At 39.2% G+C, this 18,973-nt stretch overlaps 1 protein-coding gene across 1 annotated transcript in view; it reads right to left on the reverse strand.

Moving 5' to 3' along the window:
• The window catches only part of OTOGL (otogelin like), a 174,013-nt gene that overhangs the window by 25,202 nt on the left and 129,838 nt on the right, over nt 1-18,973 (reverse strand). Inside the window, exons 40-47 of the mRNA XM_027543285.1 lie at nt 18,849-18,872; nt 18,665-18,757; nt 12,550-12,739; nt 10,043-10,257; nt 5,390-5,531; nt 2,721-2,906; nt 1,105-1,317; nt 526-630 (exon numbers count right to left, since the gene is read on the reverse strand). Coding sequence (XP_027399086.1) covers nt 526-630; nt 1,105-1,317; nt 2,721-2,906; nt 5,390-5,531; nt 10,043-10,257; nt 12,550-12,739; nt 18,665-18,757; nt 18,849-18,872 — 1,168 coding nt within the window. The remainder of the gene's footprint in view (nt 1-525; nt 631-1,104; nt 1,318-2,720; nt 2,907-5,389; nt 5,532-10,042; nt 10,258-12,549; nt 12,740-18,664; nt 18,758-18,848; nt 18,873-18,973) is intronic.

An 18,973-nucleotide genomic window follows, 5' to 3' on the forward strand; every position in this document is an offset into this window, starting at 1 on the left:
TCTTGAGAGTCCCTTGGACTGCAAGGAGATCCAACCAGTCCATCCTAAAGGAGATCAGTCCTGGGTGTTCGTTGGAAGGACTGATGCTGAGACTGAAACTCCAATTCTTTGGCCACCTCATGTGAAGAGTTGACTCATTGGAAAAGACTCTGATGCTGGGAGGGATTGGGGGCAGGAGGAGAAGGGGACGACAGAGGATGAGATGGCTTGATAGCATCACCAACTGGATGGACGTGAATTTGAGTGAACTCCAGGAATTGGTGATGGACAGAGAGGCCTGGCGTGCTGCAATTCATGGGGTCACAAAGAGTCGGACACGACTGAACTGAACTGAACTGATAATCTATATAATAAATATAATTAAAGTTCATATACATACATATTTACAAAGAAGTCATAGGTTTAAAAAGAAAACTACAAGACAGTTCTACAATCTGATAAATTTATTTGTAGACACAAAAATGAGAACCTAATCCACTACTCTGAGTGAACAATGCATCTCACTTTTCCTAGTTCATTACTCACCACATTGGTACTGTGGACAGCAAGAAACGGGGCTATGGCCAACAACCAGTTTTTGACTATTTGTACATGTTGGAATGGCAGTTTCACACAAAGTCATGTCACATCCTGGAAATAATCAGAAATATAAAAAAATTATGTGCACAACTAAAATCCTGAGGTTCTAACTTAAAGAAAGAAAAGGATTCTCAATATGCATGTTTTTACACTGCAATTAAACCCATTCAGCTCACAGAATGGTCATATGTGAAAAGGCAGCAGATTTAAGGTTACTGATTGCTGTCTTTGACTCTTGGTTATCCTAAGTCAAAGACTCCCAGACCCTTTATCTTGTCATGTCTTTCAGAATGTTATTAATTTATAATAGCTAGAGTTTTGCATGTCTGTTTGCAAAATCAACAAAACTATAATGAGGTAAAACTTGCTTTGAGAAAGTGTAAGTGACATTTATGGCAATAGTTACTTTAACCGTGTACATTTTTTTTTTAACACCAAGCATCATACATGCCCCGTTTTTTCTCAAAGAATATCAACATATTTTGTGGCATTAATAGACTGTAAGGCTTCAGCCTGCATACATACTGCAAACTTCCTTTGAACAGCAGGTCCACCTATCAGTGAAGCCCAGGATGACTTCAGCTTCTCGTTCACAAACTGGCGAGGGCTGTTCATCGCATTCAGGTTCTATGGGAATGATGCTTCCATTCGCGAAACATTTGTACAGGGCACATTCGTCAGTGCCCCCATTCCAAACTTCACCAGCAGTTCGAGGCTGGTCTTCACTATCAGTGCATGCTTAAAAAGACAGTCAATGTTATATCACTTAGAACTTGGGCACGAAAATAAATCAAGCTGCGATGTTTTGACTTCAGACTGTGACTTGGTCCATGGGCACAGGGAACCCGTCATGTTATCTACCTTTTCGCAGCTTCTTCTTTTTGTTCATCAACTGCTAGCTTACATTTTTCTTGAATGAACTTTTTGTAGTCCATGGAAAATATTTTTCCCTTCTACAACTGTCTGTAAATTTGCATGACCTCTTCTATAAATAAGATGATCTGCTAATTATTTTGTATTCAAGTCTCGCTAGTACAATTTATTTAGCTTAAACAAACTCAGTAACATAAATTTAAATTAGTTTTAAAATATTAACTATAAAAACTAAGTAGTATTAGAAAACAAGGTAGTCTCTACCTCACATTAACATGTTTGTCATAGCACAATTCAAAAAATTCCAGCTTTAAAATCTACATGTGAAAAGTAGGCAGTCAAGCAAATATTGTTTAATGACTCTGTTCATTTTATTATAAACATTTTACTTTATGACAAATATAGCCCTCTAGTAGTTCTTTAAGGATAATAAAGATAAATGAAGTGATCACCATATTCCAAGCTTCCAATGGACTTTTCTTTATTTACTACCAAACCAATCTCTCAGGTCCCTAAAAACAAATATAAGCATGCCTGTGTAGTCTCAAATTCTTCCACAAATATTTTCTCAATGGCAAATACAAACTTGTTTCTGAAACTATATATGCATTTGCTGCTGCTTGCCTTCCCCTTTAATTATAATCTTTACTTTTGACCATAACAAAGACCCCTGTGATAGATAAAAAGCGCTGTATGGCAATTTTCTCAGTTTTGCACTTTTTCAAATCCACAACCACCATGGAGACTATGTGTCAAAATGGGTTGAAAATGAAAGCAGAAATACTCAATGTTTTCTCCCAGATACTAACACTTTCTGAAACTTCTTGAGTGCTTATTTTTCCCTAGGCACTGTTGTAAAATCCTTTCTATTTTTTTGTGTATCCTCGCACTAACCTTGTGGTATAAGTCCTATTACTTTCCACATTTTGCAGATGCACAACTTCAGGCTCATGTAAAGCAGAGTCATTAATACATGAAATAACTGGAATTTCAATTCAGTCCACATACTATTCTCTTCATTCTTAATTTGCCATATTCTTTTCCAGTTATTATAGGCATAAGTAAAAATAAAACATATTACCACTGAAGCTCCCAGTTTGGGCAACTTTGATTGAAATCATATTACAATCGAACAACATACTTGTTTCCTTTCCAACACTTAGGCGAACTTTAATTAATCCTTTCAGCACTTTTCTCCAAGATTTAAAAAAAGTCTTATTTGTTTATTTCCTGGGTCCCTAAGGTGTTGTTTTTACTTTTCTGCTTACCACATTCTTTCTCTGGAATACATTGAGTTGAATCTGGCCTGTGAAGAATGGTTCCATTTTTGCACACACAGTCTTCTCTTAAATTCAAACATGAAGAATGTCCATAGAACCATCTGTTCAGACATGTTCTTGCTTCACAAGGTCGCACACAGGGTTGATATTCCTTCCCCTCTGGACAAGTCAGAGCTAAGAATAACCGAGGACAGAATTTGCTAATGATAAAAGTGACCTATTTGAATTCTAGTAAGAGGAAGAAATGTCAGTTTTCTCTCTGAAAGTAAATTTTTGCACACTTTCAGCCTCTTCCAAATCCATTTTTCAGTATTACGTATCCGTAAATTAGAAACAATCAATGAGTATTTTTGAGCATCTTCCAGGTGTCCAGCTAGTATTAAGTTACAGTAGGGAAAGTTCATCTGATTTATATCAAATAAATACTACCAACAGGCAGCCCAAGTTTGGCTGGCATAAATATAGAGTCAACTATTATGAAGTTATGGCTCTGTGCAGTGGGAGGAGATCCAACAGTCCACTCAGAATAAGCACAGAAATATGTTTTAACTATGCAACTCAACCAAGTCCTAAAAAAGAAAAATGCCGCATATTTAGGCTTAATCCTTCACTGTCAAAAGAATCTACTGTTGCTGAGCAGTTTCTAAATGATGTTTCAGAGAATTCGTGTTGCTTTTACATGATCTTAAAAAGTCATACTCACAAAAAAAATGAACATGCAGATGGCAGGGGTGTAAACCAGTAAGATATTAGTGGAGAAAAATTTCACAATCTAGTGATATTGAAGATGTCATATGTTCCCAGTGAATCAAGCAACCCCACTCTTGAATAGTGATTACCTTTGGGGGAAAATACCCTGATCCTGGGGAAAACTGAAGGAAGGAGAAGGGGATGACAGAGGACAAGATGGTTGGATGGCATCACCGACTGGATGGACATGAGTCTGAGCAAGCTCCTGGAGTTGCTGATGGACAGGGAAGCCTGGCATGCTGCAGTTCATGGGGTCAGAAAGAGTCTGGCACAACTGAGCAACTGAACAACAACACCTGGGGCTGTGGGGAGAGGAGAGGACTGGAGAGAGCACACCAGGAGCTGCTTTATTTCCGAAGTGGAATCATGTAACTAGAGTCTCCAATATATTATTTTTCTATGTATTCTACTTGGGGAGGCAAGAGATGAAAATGTTTCACTGTTGAGTATGGTGCTGGCTGTAGTTTTGTCAAATATGGTCTTTATTCTGTTGAGCTGTGTTCCCTCTGTATGCAGCTTGTTGAGAGAGTTTTATCATCAGTGGATGCTGAATTTTGTCAAAAGCTTTTTTTTAAAAAAACTATTGAGATGATTTTTACTCTTCAGTTGGGTAATGTGGCTTATCACAATGATTGATTGCAGATACTGAACCATCACTGGCATCCCTAGGGGTAAATCCCTTCATCAGAATGCATGATTCTTTTAACGTTTTGTTGAGTTCAGTTTGCTGTTTTATTGAGGGCTTTTGTATCTATGTTCATCGTGATATTGAGCTGTAATTTTCTTTTCTTTGGTGTCTTTTTCTGGTTTTTGTTATCAGGGCACACTTCTCTCTGGTCTTTAGAGCTCTAGGAGTGCCCCTTACACAGCCTATGTGCACGCCTTAGCTGTGGCAGCGCCCACTACTGTGGGTGCCCTGGTAGGCCAGGCTGGCCCTTGGCCAGGAGGCTGCAATGCCACAGTGTCTGGGGGACACTGGAGGCTGGGGCAGGCTTTCTGCATGGTTGTCTGCAGATCCTGAAAGGCTTGAGGCTGGCTCTGGCTCACTGGAGGGCAGATAAGCTTCTGGAACTAACAGACAAGGGGAGGATTCCAAAACAGTCTTTTGCCAGTGCCAGTGTGATCACAGAATCAGCTCCCAAAATGGATGCTGTCAGCATCTCCACCCCCAGGGGAGTCCTAGGTGCCTCCTGCCTTTCCTGGAGGCTCTCCAACATCAGCAAGTCGTTCCTCCCCAGGGCCCTTTCAAACTACTTCCTCTGCTCTGGGACTGCGAGCACAGGCAATTTTTGCATTTGCTTTAAGGGCAAAGTCTCTATTTCCTATAGCTCTCCAGCTTTCTCAAGCATAAGCCCTACTGGTTTTCAAAGCCAGAAGTTCTGGGGACCCCTCTTCCTGGTGCAGAACTTCTAGGCTGGGGAGGCCAAAGTGGGGCTTAGACTTCTCACGTCTTAGGAAGGAGGTCTACAACTGTGTATACCTTCTGTTTGTGGGTCACAGACCAAGGGGTATGGGTCCTGACTATACTGTATCTCTGCCTCTCCCACCCATTCTGATGTTGTTCTTTTCTTATCTCTTTATCTGTAAAATATCTTTTCGGCTAGTGTTCTGGTCAGTTGCATAGATAGTTCATCTGTAAGTAATTGTAATTTTGGTACGTCTGTTGAAGGAGGGGAATTCAGGGTCTTGCTACTCCATCTTCTTGACCCTCCCCCTTACTTTAAATTTATACCAGGATAAAAACAGAAGTTGCTTAAGGGGGAGCGATGACCTCTAACTATAGTTTACATTTACATTCATTTTATTCTTACAAAATTATTTTGTGATGAAAATAAAAAGAGATATGAATGCAAAAAAACTGAAATGTTAGATTGTTGGAAAATACAGTTTGCAGTTGTACTACTTACAGCAGTAATCAGGTGTTCTCCATGGAATACAAATGCCAAACTTGTTGCATACAGCCACATATGCAGAAAGGGCATCACATTCATGGTTCCAAAAATAGGTATAATTGATCCACATCTTTTCACAAAAGTCTCGTGGTGAAACCTAGAGACACATTGTGCCCTGGGATAAGTTATGTTATTTTAGGTATCTGATGACCTAAATCAAATCCCTTATGATTATACAGTGGAAGTGACAAATAGATTCAAGGGATTATGTCTGATAGACAGAGTGCCTGAAGAACTATGGACAGAGGTTCATGACATTGTACATGAGGTAGTGATCAAGACCATCCCTAAGAAAAAGAAATGCAAAAAGCAAAATAGTATACTGAGGAGGATTTACAAATAGCTCAGAAAAGAAGAGAAGCTAAATGCAAAAGAGAAAAGGAAAGATATATCCATTTGAATGCAGAGTTCCAAAGAATAGCAAAGAGAGATAAGAAAACCTTCCTCAGTGATCAATGCAAAGAAATAGAGGAAAACAATAAAGTGGGAAAGACTAGAGATCTCTTCAAGAAAAGTAGAGATACCAAGGGAACATTTCATGCAAAGATGGGCTCAGTAAAGAACTGAAATGGTACGGATCAAACAGAAGCAGAAGATATTAAGAAGAGGTGGCAAAAACACACAGAACTATACAAAAAAGATCTTTATGACCCAGATACCCATGATGGTGTGCTCAATCACCTAGAGCCAGACATCCTGGAATGTGAAGTCAAGTGGGCCTTAGAAAGCATCACTACGAACAAAGCTAGTGGAGGTGATGAAATTCCAGTTGAGCTACTTCAAATCCTGAAAGATGATGCTGTGAAAGTGTTGTACTCAACATACCAACAAATTTGGAAAACTTGGCAGTGGCCACAGGACTGGAAAAGGTCAGTTTTCATTCCAGTCCCAAAGAAAGGCAATGCCAAAGAATGCTCAAACTACCACACAATTGCACTCATCTCACACTCTAGCAAAGTAATGCTCAAAATTCTCCAACCCAAGCTTCAGTGTTACGTGAACCATGAACTTCAAGATGTTCAAGCTAGATTTAGAAAACGCAGAGGAACCAGAGATCACATTGCCAACATCTGTTGGATCATCAAAAACACAAGAGAGTTCCAGAAAAGCATCTATTTCTGCTTTATTGACTATGCCAAAGCCTTTGGCTGTGTGGATCACAACAAACTGTGGAAAATTCTTAAAGAGATGGAATACCAGACCACCTTACCTGTCTCCTGAGAAATCTTTGTGCAGGTCAAGAAGCAACAGTTAGATCTGGACATGTAACAACAGACTTGTTCCAAATTGGGAAAGGAATACGTCAAGGCTGTATATTGTCACCCTGCTTATTTAACTTATATGCAGAGTACATCATGAGAAACCCTGAGGTGAATAAAGCACAAGCTGGAATCAAGATTTCTGGGAGAAATATCAATAACCTCAGATATGCAGATGACACCACACTTATGGCAGAAGAAGAACCAAAGACCCTCTTGATGAAATGAAAGAGGAGAGTGAAAAATTCAACATTCAGAAAACTAAGATCATGGCATCTGGTCCCATCATCTCATGGCAGATAGATGGGGGGACAATGGAAACAATGAGAGACTTTATTTTGGGGGGCTCCAAAATCACTGCAGATAGTGATTGCAGCCATGAAATTAAAAGATGCTTGTTACTTGGAAGAAAAGAAAAGAAAAAGAAAAAGCTAGAGTGTGTATTAAAAAGCAGAGACAGTACTTTACCAACAAAGGTCCGTCTAGTCAAAGCCTTGGTTTTTCCAGTAGTCATGTATGGATGTGAGAATTGGACTATAAAGAAAGCTGAGTTCCAAAGAATTGATGCTTTTGAACTGTGGTATTGGAGAAGACTCTTGACAGTCCTTTGGACTGCAAGGAGATCCAACCAGTCAATCCTAAAGGAAATCAGTCTTGAATATTCATTGGAAGGACTGATGCTGAAGCTGAAAATCCAATACTTTGGCCACCTGATGAGAAGAACTGACTCATTGGAAAAGACCCTGATGCTGGGAAAGATTGAGGGCAGGAGGAGAAGGGGACAACAGAGAATGAGACTGTTGCATGGCATCACCGACATGATGCACATGAGTTTGAGTAGGCTCCGGGAGTTGGGGACGGACAGGAAAGCCTTGTGTGCTGCCATCCATGGGGTTGTAAAGACTGAGACATGATTGAGCGACTGAACTGAACTGAACTGAAGGCCCTAAGCTAGATTGATTTTTGATTCTCCAAGACTAAAACTATTTGGAGAATCAAAAGGTAGTAGCAAGTCAATATTTGTAACAGTTCCTCTTTGACCTTAGATCTTTAAAGTTGCATAATATTAGATGTAACTTCTGAATTTATAATTGTTTAAACACACAGTTTAGATAAGATAAATGTTATCTGTGCATGCTAAGTCGCTTCAGTCATGTCTGACTCTTTGAGACCCTAGGGACTGTAGCCCACAAGGGTCCTCTGTCCATGGGATTCTCCAGGAAAGGATACTGGAGTGGATTGCCATGCCCTTCTCCAGGGGATCTTCCTGATCCAGCAGTTGAACCCATGTCTCTTACATCTCCTGTACTGGCAGATGGATCTCATAGTTAAAGCCTATATATAGAAGCAAGAGGCGTCACCATGCTTAAAGAGATCAGAGGCGGGCAGTGTTCCAGCTTAGGACACTGCAGGCATAAAAGCCCATGCACAGGAAAATCTTGAAATAGTGAAACAGTTGAAAGGAGACTGAAATGCCTGGACCTTAGACAACCAGAAAAGTGTAGCACAAGGGGAAGCTGGAAAAGCAGGCAGGCCAAAGCACAAAGGAAATTATAAGCCCTGATAAGAAGTTAAGAATGAATTCTAAGAGTAAGTGAAAGACCCCGAAGGATTTTAGGTAGAGAAATAATCCAATTGTGTTTCCATTTTCAAAAGATCATCTGCCTACTATGTGGACATTTGCAAACGAAGATGAATATTAGAAGTAGGAAAACTAAATAAACAGTACCCCTTCTTTTGCTGTCAAATTCACTGGGACGATCTGAAGGGAAAGCTGGGACTATCAGAGATTAAATAATATCTTGGGTTGCTTCACTATGCCTTGAATAGTCAAGCTGAAAAGTCTCCTGATTTAATAATCAATCTTATAAGTTCCCAGTTAAAAAAGCAATTTTTTAAAGTTGTTATGCTTTAAAAAGATAGATTACAATGGCACTGAGATGAGTTTAAAATTATTTGCAATTTTTTTCATTTTTATACACATGCACTTTAAAACATAAACATTTAAAATGTATTTGCCTGCCAATCTCTGAGTAAAACTGAAGCCCCAGAAAGATGCACCATTTTTATCCCATGACTTTCCCTCAGGAAACTCATAGCACAGGCTGAGATCTATGGCGTCCACAGTCAGCAGAGGAACACAGAAGATCCTGCAGAGTGGAGTCCTTCTGCTTTGACAGTTCACTCGCTCTCCTTCCCAGACTCCTCCCCGTAGTCTTGCATTAAGCTATTTCAATGTTTTCCTAACACAGTCATTTCTAGCAACCCAGCTCCTGTCATACTGTTTTCTTTGCCTCGGTCTCCCTTCCTCCCTCTTCTCTCCTGGCAAACATCCTTCCAAATAATTCAAATGTCTGAAACTCTGGGAAGTCTTCTAATGTGGGCTCCTATTCATCTTCACAGTGTATACTGTGATGAATCTGTTCACGGACTTGCCTTCCTTCTAAACTTTTTGAGAGCAAGGAGAGGGTCTTACTCATCTTTGTATCATAGGAGTTATAGTAGGAACACGGTTCCTAGTAGGTGCTTGATACTCACCAACTTTTCATTTAATGATTCATGAAATGCTGTATTTGCTTGTCCTTTGTTTCTAACAATGAATCCTTTTTTAAAAAACAATACAGGTTGTTTAAATATCCACTATTCTAAAGGACATCAGTCCTGGGTATTCTTGGAAGGAATGATGCTAAAGCTGAAACTCCAGTACTTTGGCCACCTCATGCGAAGAGTTGACTCATTGGAAAAGACTCTGATGCTGGGAGGGATTGGGGGCAGGAGGAGAAGAGACAACAGAGGATGAGATGGCTGGATGGCATCACTTACTCAAAGGACGGGAGTCTGAGTGAACTCTGGGAGTTGGTGATGGACAGGAAGGCCTGGCATGCTGCAATTCATGGGGTCACAAAGAGTCAGACATGACTGAGCGACTGAACTGAACTGAATTGAGTCACCTAAAGTCAGGAAGTTAGAGACTAACAAAGAACAATTAAATTAAATATGTGGCAGATTCTGTTATAAGTCTACACCTCAGAGTTGACTAACGCCTCACTGTCTTGGGTTTTATACTGAGTTATTGAGTGGCATTCATCTCTCTCCTCTGTAGGAATTTATTCATAGGACAATGTTTCATTTTTCTTGAAAGCTGGAGACACAGGTCATTAAAATACATAAGGGAAAAGATAGTTATTCTTCCTGTTCTGTAAGTCAATAAACAGTGAATGATTTTGAATTCCCCTGGGGATAAACTATTCTTAGTGGAAGAACATCATGGCAAGAACAAGAATTTATTGGCTTTTACTCTCAACATATCTGACACAACAGTTCTGATTTATGGTTGCTTTCAACTTACTGCATCATGACATGGGGTGAAAACTCTTCTATTTAATAACTCAATGCAGTGACTGCAGTCTTGCTCAGTACAATTCCTAGCAGGCCTTCTTGTTGTTACTTTAAATGATTTCTCAATTTCCCAGCTCTCAATAAACAATTCTATGTCTTCCATATTTGTAATGATTGTGCCATTTTGCATCCTTAGATCATCATCTGGATCTTCATTGCAAATTCCTAAAAAGATGTGTGACATTTAGAAGAAAATGCTTTTAACTTTAACCTAGTATAGCCAGCAGAAATAAATCAACTCAATAACTGCTTTAAAATGAATAAATAATTTACTGAATCAAGTACCAAATTTATGTCCTTTGACTCTAATGTTGATGGATTTTTTTTAAAAATTACACATGGATTATATAGTGTAGACCTTTCTTAGCCAGATAAGAAAGAAACCATGATCCTAGAAGTTAAGATTTGTGAAAAGATCATAGGAGAAGAAAGAGAAGATTGATTCTGTCTCAGTGCTCTTTCACTATTACCACTATCTCCTAATTTAAGAAGTAGTTCTTAAATCTGACAAGGTATTCCCCAGCCTAGTGGGCATAACTTACTTTTTATCTAGTCAAGTGCAGAGCCAAGGAAAGTAGAAAGAAGTGAACCTAGATCCTGATCATACCTTACCTGAATTCCACTCTACTCTAAGATATAATTTTTTCTTAATTCCTAAGACTCCTAGCTATAAAAAACATGAATTAAACATTTTTTTCAAGTATCAAATCTTAATCCTCAAGCAGTTATATCAAGATCAATAAGGGTTTCAGCTGCCATAGTTGCGCCATACCTGTAAATATACAGGAGACTGAATACAGTGGAAAAAAATAAATAACCAAAGCAAACAAACAAAAATAAAAATACCTCAAGTTAAGCCAACTATACTGTAAAACAGCTATTTTAAAAGTCTAAACTCTCCTGGGGAAAGGTAATTGCTAGTCAAAATATGTTTCATTGCACCTCCAGCCACCACTCCTGCAGACTTCACAGTTCTTTGTAGAACAAGTTGTCAATATAGACCTCCCATTCTGGTGTCCAGGCTCAATTTGGGTCACGACAACTCTATCAGCCAGCACCCTGCTTTTCTTTAAAGAAACCACCTCTCTCCCACTGTAGAAGTTTAGAGGGTGATCTTTGTTAGCAAAAAGGTGACCCTAGCCCCTTCTCTGTAATGATTAGCTAAGAATCCAGTTAGCACGCTGTCTCCATAAAAGACAAGGTGACAGTAAAAGAAGAAAACAAGCATGAAAAGCAAACAGAAGTCATAGCACACAGAAGTGATAAACCAGAAAACATATGCATTCCCAATGTCTCTGAGTTATTATTCAGTGATACCTATTCAATTTTTATGCACACACAATTCAGTGCATACTCAATAACTATTTCCGCAACGATGACTTAAGTCACCAGAGAAGGTTGTGCTATGTTTAGCATGCTCTAAGCAGGCAAGAAAATTATCAACCACTTTAGCCAAATTTTCCACTAAAGGCTTTACATTTTTTAAGAAGAAATTTGGGTATTTCAGGCAGTTTGTTGAGAGCGAGGACCTGGTCTATTTCTTTTGAGTCGTTGGTATGAAGCATAAGGTCAGATGCTCAGAAACTCATCCATAAACTTTTACTCAATTAATATTCAGTGAGCTTAAAATAGGTATATTTGTGCTAAGCTAATATTTATTGACTGCATTAAACAATGTTTTCAGAGTGTTACATTAACTTTCACATTCAATTCTAACAACAATCTTGAAGGTGGATTTTACTATTCCCATCTGAAAGATAAGGAAACTGATGTTCACTTAAACATCTGTAAAGGGGATATCGCCTAGCAGACACCAGTCAGAATTTTTTTTTTTATGTACCTAGAGATATTTCTAATTTGTTTCCTTTGGCTTGTAACTATGTATCTATATAACATATTGTGATATGAAACCTAAGCATAAAGGCACATCTAGGCTTTACACTTCATAACAAAACTGGGACTAATATTCAGAACATTGTGCTCCCTGAATATACCTTTCAAGATGACTTAACTAAGCTTTCTTTGATGTCAAACTTTAAAAAGTAAGTAAGAAACAAAGTTTTTCATCATTCTATGCCTCATTTTTATCACTTATAAATTAACACTGGTGCCTACTTATTAGGGTTACTGCTAGAATTGAATGAGATAAAGTTTGTAAAATAATGCCTGAGATTTCATTAATGCTTAATAAAGATGAGATAGTAGGAATGCAAACAGTATTGTAGCAACAGTGGTAAGAATGTATCTCTAAAAAACACCCAAATTGAACTGTATTATCTTGCTTCTTCCTTTCCATTTATAGAAAGACATTGTTTCCTTCAGTATTCACATGAGGTACTGAAAGTTAGTAATATCTCTTCAGTCCAAATAAAGCAGGGAATGAGCGGCCAAAGCTGTGTAATGTGAACAGAAAAAAAAAAAAGAAGAAGAAACAGATATTTGAAAAGCAGTGCTCACCACAAAGTCCTTCTGTGTAGGATGACAAATTAAATTGAGAGCCAAAATGAATGTCTACGATCCCCGTCAGATGAGTCCACTTTATGATTAGTCCAGCTGGAGTAGTAATCACATACATTGAACCAGAATCCTCTATGGACAGATCTTGATTTGAAAAGGGCAAAGGCACAACAGCAGAATCCACCTCTACCTAAAATGACATAATGCATGTACACCTGTCAGAGCGATGTTTACGCTTTAATATACACCCTGTGGTGTCAGTTCCTCAGAACTCCTAAATTCTTGTATTGTTCTTTCGTGTCTTGTTATATTCAATATCTGGGGGCGTCCCAGGTGGCTCAGTGGTAAAGAATCTGCCTGCCAATGCAGGGGATGTGGCGGGAGCCTCGGGTTCAATCCCTGGGTCGAGAAGATGCCCTGGAGAAGGAAATGGTAACCCACTCCAGTATCCCTGCCTGGAAAACCCCATGAACAGAGGATCTCAGTGGGCTACAGTCCATGGGGCCACGGAAGAGTCAGACACTACTCAGCGAGTAAACGGCAACAGTGACCTTTGCTTTCTACAAAACCAAGCCTTCCTCTAAGTTCTATACTATTTTAATTTGCTTCCCTCAATATATGTTGATTACACTATTACTTCCTAATATAAATTTAAGATAAAGCTTTTTATCGGACTTCCGTGGTGGCTCAGACGGTAGAGCGTCTGTCTGAGGTCTTTAATCTGGGTTCTCTCTTTGATCTAAATAAGTGTTTCTTTACTTATAATGCTCATAACAACCACCTGTGAGGCTTGGTAAAGATTAGGATTTTCAGAAATTCTACTTTCCAAGTTTCAGCTGGATTCTAGATTTTATATTTTTAACATGCTTTCTTTGTAATACTACTACAAGCAATCTAAGGATTTTACTTTGAAAACAGTGCTTTAAATAACAGTGATGACAATGAACCACGAGCTATATAACTATCAGTAAAATTCTCAAATTTATACCTAACTAACCATCCAATTTCTAATCTTTAAATCTTCCTCATACTGCTACCCTCAAGCTGAAACATCCTTTGCCTGCTGAATTTCTACTCATTCTTTAAGATTTATCTCAGGTGTCACTTCTCCAAAAATATCTATTTGACCCTCCTATACACAGCATTTAAATGAGCCTTATCTCTGTTTCCATGATATCTTGGTCATGACTCTTATCATTTTGGCTACTGCTGCCTTTAGTTGGCAAAAAAATTACATGTACGCACCCCACACACAACTGCAAGTTACTTGAGATCAGGAACTGTTTCATTTTATCACATACTCTCACTAAATGATTTTTTTAAGTTAGTAAGTTTTCAACTGAATACATGACCAATCAGCAGTTCAGCTGAAGCTGAAAATAAGCCCTTCCACCCAAATGCTCACAACCATAGTGCTGACCAGGTTCAAGCTTATTTCCCACCCACTATTATATACCAACCTTATGAAAGCCAAAGATATATATAGATATTCTAGCATCCAAAAAAGCCATGCATTCAATTGTAAGTTTCAGTTCAGTTCAGTAGCTCAATCATGTCTGACTCTTTGTGACCCCCTGGACTGCAGCACAGCAGGCTTCCCTGTCCATCACCAACTCCCAGAGCTTGTTCAAACTCATGGCCATTGAGTGAGTGATGCCATCCAAGCATCTCATCCTCTCTCGTCCCCTTCTCTTCCTGCTTTAAATTTTTCCAAGCATCAGCGTCTTTTCCAATGAGTTAGTTCTTCACATCATATGGCCAAAGTATTGGATTTTCAGCTTCAGCGTCAGTCCTTCCAATGAAATTTCAGGACTGATTTCCTTTAGGATTGACTGGTTGGATCTCCTTGCAGTCCAAGGGACTCTCAAGAGTTCTCCAACACTACTGTTGAAAAGCATCAATTCTTTGACGTTCAGCTTCCTTTAGAGCCCAACTCTCACACCCATACAGGACTATTGGAAAAACCACAGCTTTGACTAGATGGACTTTTGTTGGCAAAGTAACATCTCTGTTTTTTAAAACGCCATCTAGGTTGGTCATAGCTTTTCTTCCAAGGAGCAAGCATCTTTTAATTTCATGGGTGCAGTCACCATCTGCAGTGATTTTGGAGCCCCAAAAAATAAAGTCTCTCATTGTTTCCATTGTCTCCCCATCTATTTTCCATAAAGTGATGGGACCAGATGCCATGATCTTAGTTTTCTGAATGTTGAGTTTTAAGCCAACTTTTTCACTCTCCTCTTTCACTTTTATCAAGAGGCTCTTTAGTTCTTCTTCACTTTCTGCCGTAAGTGTGGTGTCATCTGCATATCTGAGGTTATTGATGTTTCTCCCGGCAATCTTGATTCCAGCTTGTGCTTCTTGCAGCCCAGCGTTTCTCATGATGTACTCTGCATGTAAGTTAAATAAGCAGGGTGACAATATACAGCTTTGATGTGCTCCCTTCCCAATTTGGAACAAGTCTGTTTTCCATGTCCAGTTCTAACTATTGCTTCTTGACCTGCACAAAGATTTCTCAGGAGGCAGGTAAGGTGGTCTGGTATTACCATCTCTAAGAATTTTCCACAATTTGTAGTGATCCACACAGTTGAAGGCTTTGGCATAGTCAATAAAGCAGAAGTTGATGCTTTTCTGGAATTCTCTTACTTTTTCAATGATCCAACAGATGTTGGCAATTTGATCTCTAGTTCCTCTGCCTTTTCTAAATCCAGCTTGAACATCTCGAAGTTCATGGTTCACGTACTGTTGAAGCCTGGTTTGGAGAATTTTGAGCATTACTTTGCTAGTGTGTGAGATGAGTGCAATTGTGTGGTAGTTTGAACATTCTTTGGCGTTGCCTTTCTTTGGGATTGGAATGAAAACTGCATTTTTCCAGTCCTGTGGCCACTGCTGAGTTTTACAAATTTGCTGGCATATTGAGTGCAGCCCTTTCACAGCATCATCTTTTAGGATTTGAAATAGCTCAACTGGAATTTGATCACCTCCATTAGTTTTTTTCACAGTGATGCTTCCTAAGGCCTACTTGACTTTACATTCCAGGATGTCTGGCTCTAAGTAAGTGATCACACCATCACGGTTATATGGGTCATGAAAGTTTTTTGCATGGTTCTGTGTATTCTTGCCACCTCTTCTTAATATCTCCTGCTTCTGTTAGGTCCATATTGTTTCCTTCATTTATTGTGCCCATCTTTGCATGAAATGTCCCCTTGGTATCTCTAATTTTCTTGACGAGATCTCTAGTCTTTCCCATTCTTGTTTTCCTCTATTTTTTTGCTTTGGTCACTGAGGAAGGTTTTCTTATCTCTCCTTGCTATTCTTTGGAACTCTGCCTTCAAATATGTATATCTTTCATTTTCTCCTTTGCCTTTCACTTCTTTTCTTTTCTCAGCTCTTTTTAAGGGCCCCTCAGACAACCATTTTGCCTCTTTGCATTTCTTTTTCTTGGGCATGATCTTGATCACTGCCCGCTGTACAATGTCAGGAACCTCCATCCACAGTTCTTCAGGCACTCTGTCAGGTCTAATCCCTTGAATCTATTTGTCACTTGCACTGTATAACCGTAAGGGATTTGATTTAGGTCATACCTGAATGGTGTCATTGTTTTCCCTACTTTTTTCAATTTTTGTCTGAATTTTGCAATAAGGAGTTCATGATCTCAGCCACAGTCAGCTCCCCGTCTTGTTTTTGCTGACTGTATACAGTTTCTCCATCTTTGGCTACAAAGAACAAAGTCAATCTGATTTCAGTATTGACCATCTGGTGATGTCCATGGGATGTCTAACACATGTCTCTTGTGTTGTTGCAAGAAGGTTTTTGCTATGTCCAGTGCTTTGTTTGACAAAACTCTGTTGGCCTTTGCCCTGCTTCATTTTGTACTCCAAGACCAAACTTGCTTGTTACTCCAGATACCTCTTGACTTCCTATTTTTGCATTCCAGTCCTCTATAATGAAAAGGACATCTTTTTTTGGGTATTAGATCTAGAAGATCTTGTAAGTCTTCGTAGAACATTTCAACTTCAGCTTTTTTAGCATTACTGGTTGGAGCATAGACTTGGATTACTATAATATTGAATGGTTTGCCTTGGAAACAAACCAAGATCATTCTGTCATTTTTGAGATTGCACACATGTTCTGCATTTCAGACTCTTTATTGACTATGAGGGCTACTCCATTTCTTCTAAGGGATTCTTGCCCACAGTAGTAGATATAATGGTCATCTGAGTTAAATTTGCACATTCCAGTCCATTTTAGTTCACTGATTCCTAAAATGTCAATGTTCACTGTTGCCATCCCCTGTTTGACCACTTCCAATTTACCTTGGTTCATGGACCTAACATCCCGGGTTCCTACGCAAGATTGTTCTTTACAGCATCGGACTTTACTTTCATCACTAGTCATGTCCACAACTGGGGGTTGTTTTTTGCTTTGGCTCCGTCTCTTCATTCTTTCTGGAGTATTTCTCTACTCTTATCCAGTAGCATAATTCTCTACTCTTCCCCTACTGACCTGGGGAGTTCATTTTTCAGTGTCCTATCTTTTTGCCTTTTCATGGGGTTCTCAAGGCAATAATACTGAAGTGGTTTGCCATTCCCTTCTCCAGTGGACCACGATTTGTCAGAACTCTCCATTATGACCCGTCTGTCTTGGGTGGCCCTACATGGCATGGCTCGTAGTTTCATTGAGTTAGACAAGGCTGTGGTCCATGTGATCAGATTGATTAGTTTTCTGTGATTGTGGTTTTCATTCTGTCTGCCCTCTGATGGAGAAGGATAAGAGGCTTATGGAAGCTTTCTGATGGGAGAGACTGACTGAAAATTGGGTCTTGTTCTGATGGGTGGGGCCATGCTCAGTAAATCTTTAATCCAATTTTCTGTTGATGGGCAGGGAGGGCTGTGTTCCCTCCCTGTTGTTTGACCTGAGACCAAACTATGGTGGAGGTAATGAAGATAATGGCAACCTCCTTCAGAAGATCCCAATGCACACACTGCCGACCTCAGTGCCCCTCACCCTGCAGCAGGCCCCCACCAACCCATGCCTCTGCCGTAGACTCCTGGACACTCATAGGCAAGGCTGGGTCAGTCTCCTATGGGGTCACTGCTCCTAAACTTTCTGACATTTTACTGAATATAGACTTGCTTTAACACTGTTTCAAGTTCAGAATCTATGGCCTGTGCTAACAGAATTATTTCTGAAAAACACATAACATCTCAGCCATTTTGAGCTAAATCTTTACATATTGCTTTCTTCTATTTTTGAGAGCACCATGTGTTATCTGAGGGCTTCCCAGGTGGCGCTAGTGGTAAAGAATCTGCCTGCCAATGCAGGAGATTGGGTTTGATCTGTGGGTTGGGAAGACCCCTGGAGGAGGAAATGGTACCGTATTCCAATATTCTTGCCTGGAGAACCCCATGGGCAGAGTAGCCTGGTGGGCTACAGACCACGGGGTTGCAAAGAGTCAGACATGACTGAGCACGCACTGCACTATATGTCTGAGTGAGTCATCCAGCTCTCAACACTCCTACTGGGGAAGCATAATTCCTTGGGATAAAGGTTTTCTCTGTAAAATCAAAAGGCTCCTTTCCAGCTTTTTAATGATGCATTGCTCTTCTCCCATTTATTTCAATAAATTTAAATATTCCTTCATTTTTTTTTCTTATTTTAGCTATCAGTCAACAGTATCAATATTTCAAAACTACTCTTTCCATTTGTTCTCTCCATGGTCTTCATTCTGGTATTCTTGGCTGCCTGCTACTCTTTGCAACCTTATGATCCCCTCTTTCACCTCATTTCCACTTTGTCTAATTTGAAACACTAACATTAACTCTAACACTAGGAAGCTCAGCAACTCACATTCTCGAGAGAGCTTTAGAATGTTTAACATGGCAGTTTTAGTTAACCTCACAAAAGGAGAAACATTTGCAACAGTTGGGAGGTTATGGTAGGAGACATATAAGATTATGAAACACATTTTTATACTGTCCGTAAAAAGAATGATTAGACATCGTAGCAATGGAAATCCACTGATATGCTTAATTCCCCTCTTTTAGGAAATAACTGTACTTACATAATTTCTCAGTTTCATCTAAGGTGAAGACATGTTTTAACTTTGTGTTCCTACCTTTCTTGCTACCCGATTGACAAGTACTTTATGTAGAGATGTGGTCAAATTTAACTTCTTAAAACAAAGTCCAGAGACTCTTCCAGAGGAAGCCTTCATTGAAAAAAAATTGAAACTTTATGGAGTTAAACATAATTTTAGCAATAAATAGAAGTAATTTACTAAACATTTTCCAAATACTCACTAGCTTTTTAAATGAGTTTCCATCCTGGGAAAAAAAAAAAAAAAAGATATAAAGATAAAACACTTAAAAAAAAATACACTACTTGACTTTTAAAAACATTATTTGGATTAATATTATATGCTTCT

This window comes from Bos indicus x Bos taurus, chromosome 5 (genome assembly GCF_003369695.1).
Source record: "Bos indicus x Bos taurus breed Angus x Brahman F1 hybrid chromosome 5, Bos_hybrid_MaternalHap_v2.0, whole genome shotgun sequence".
NCBI lineage: Eukaryota > Metazoa > Chordata > Mammalia > Artiodactyla > Bovidae > Bos > Bos indicus x Bos taurus.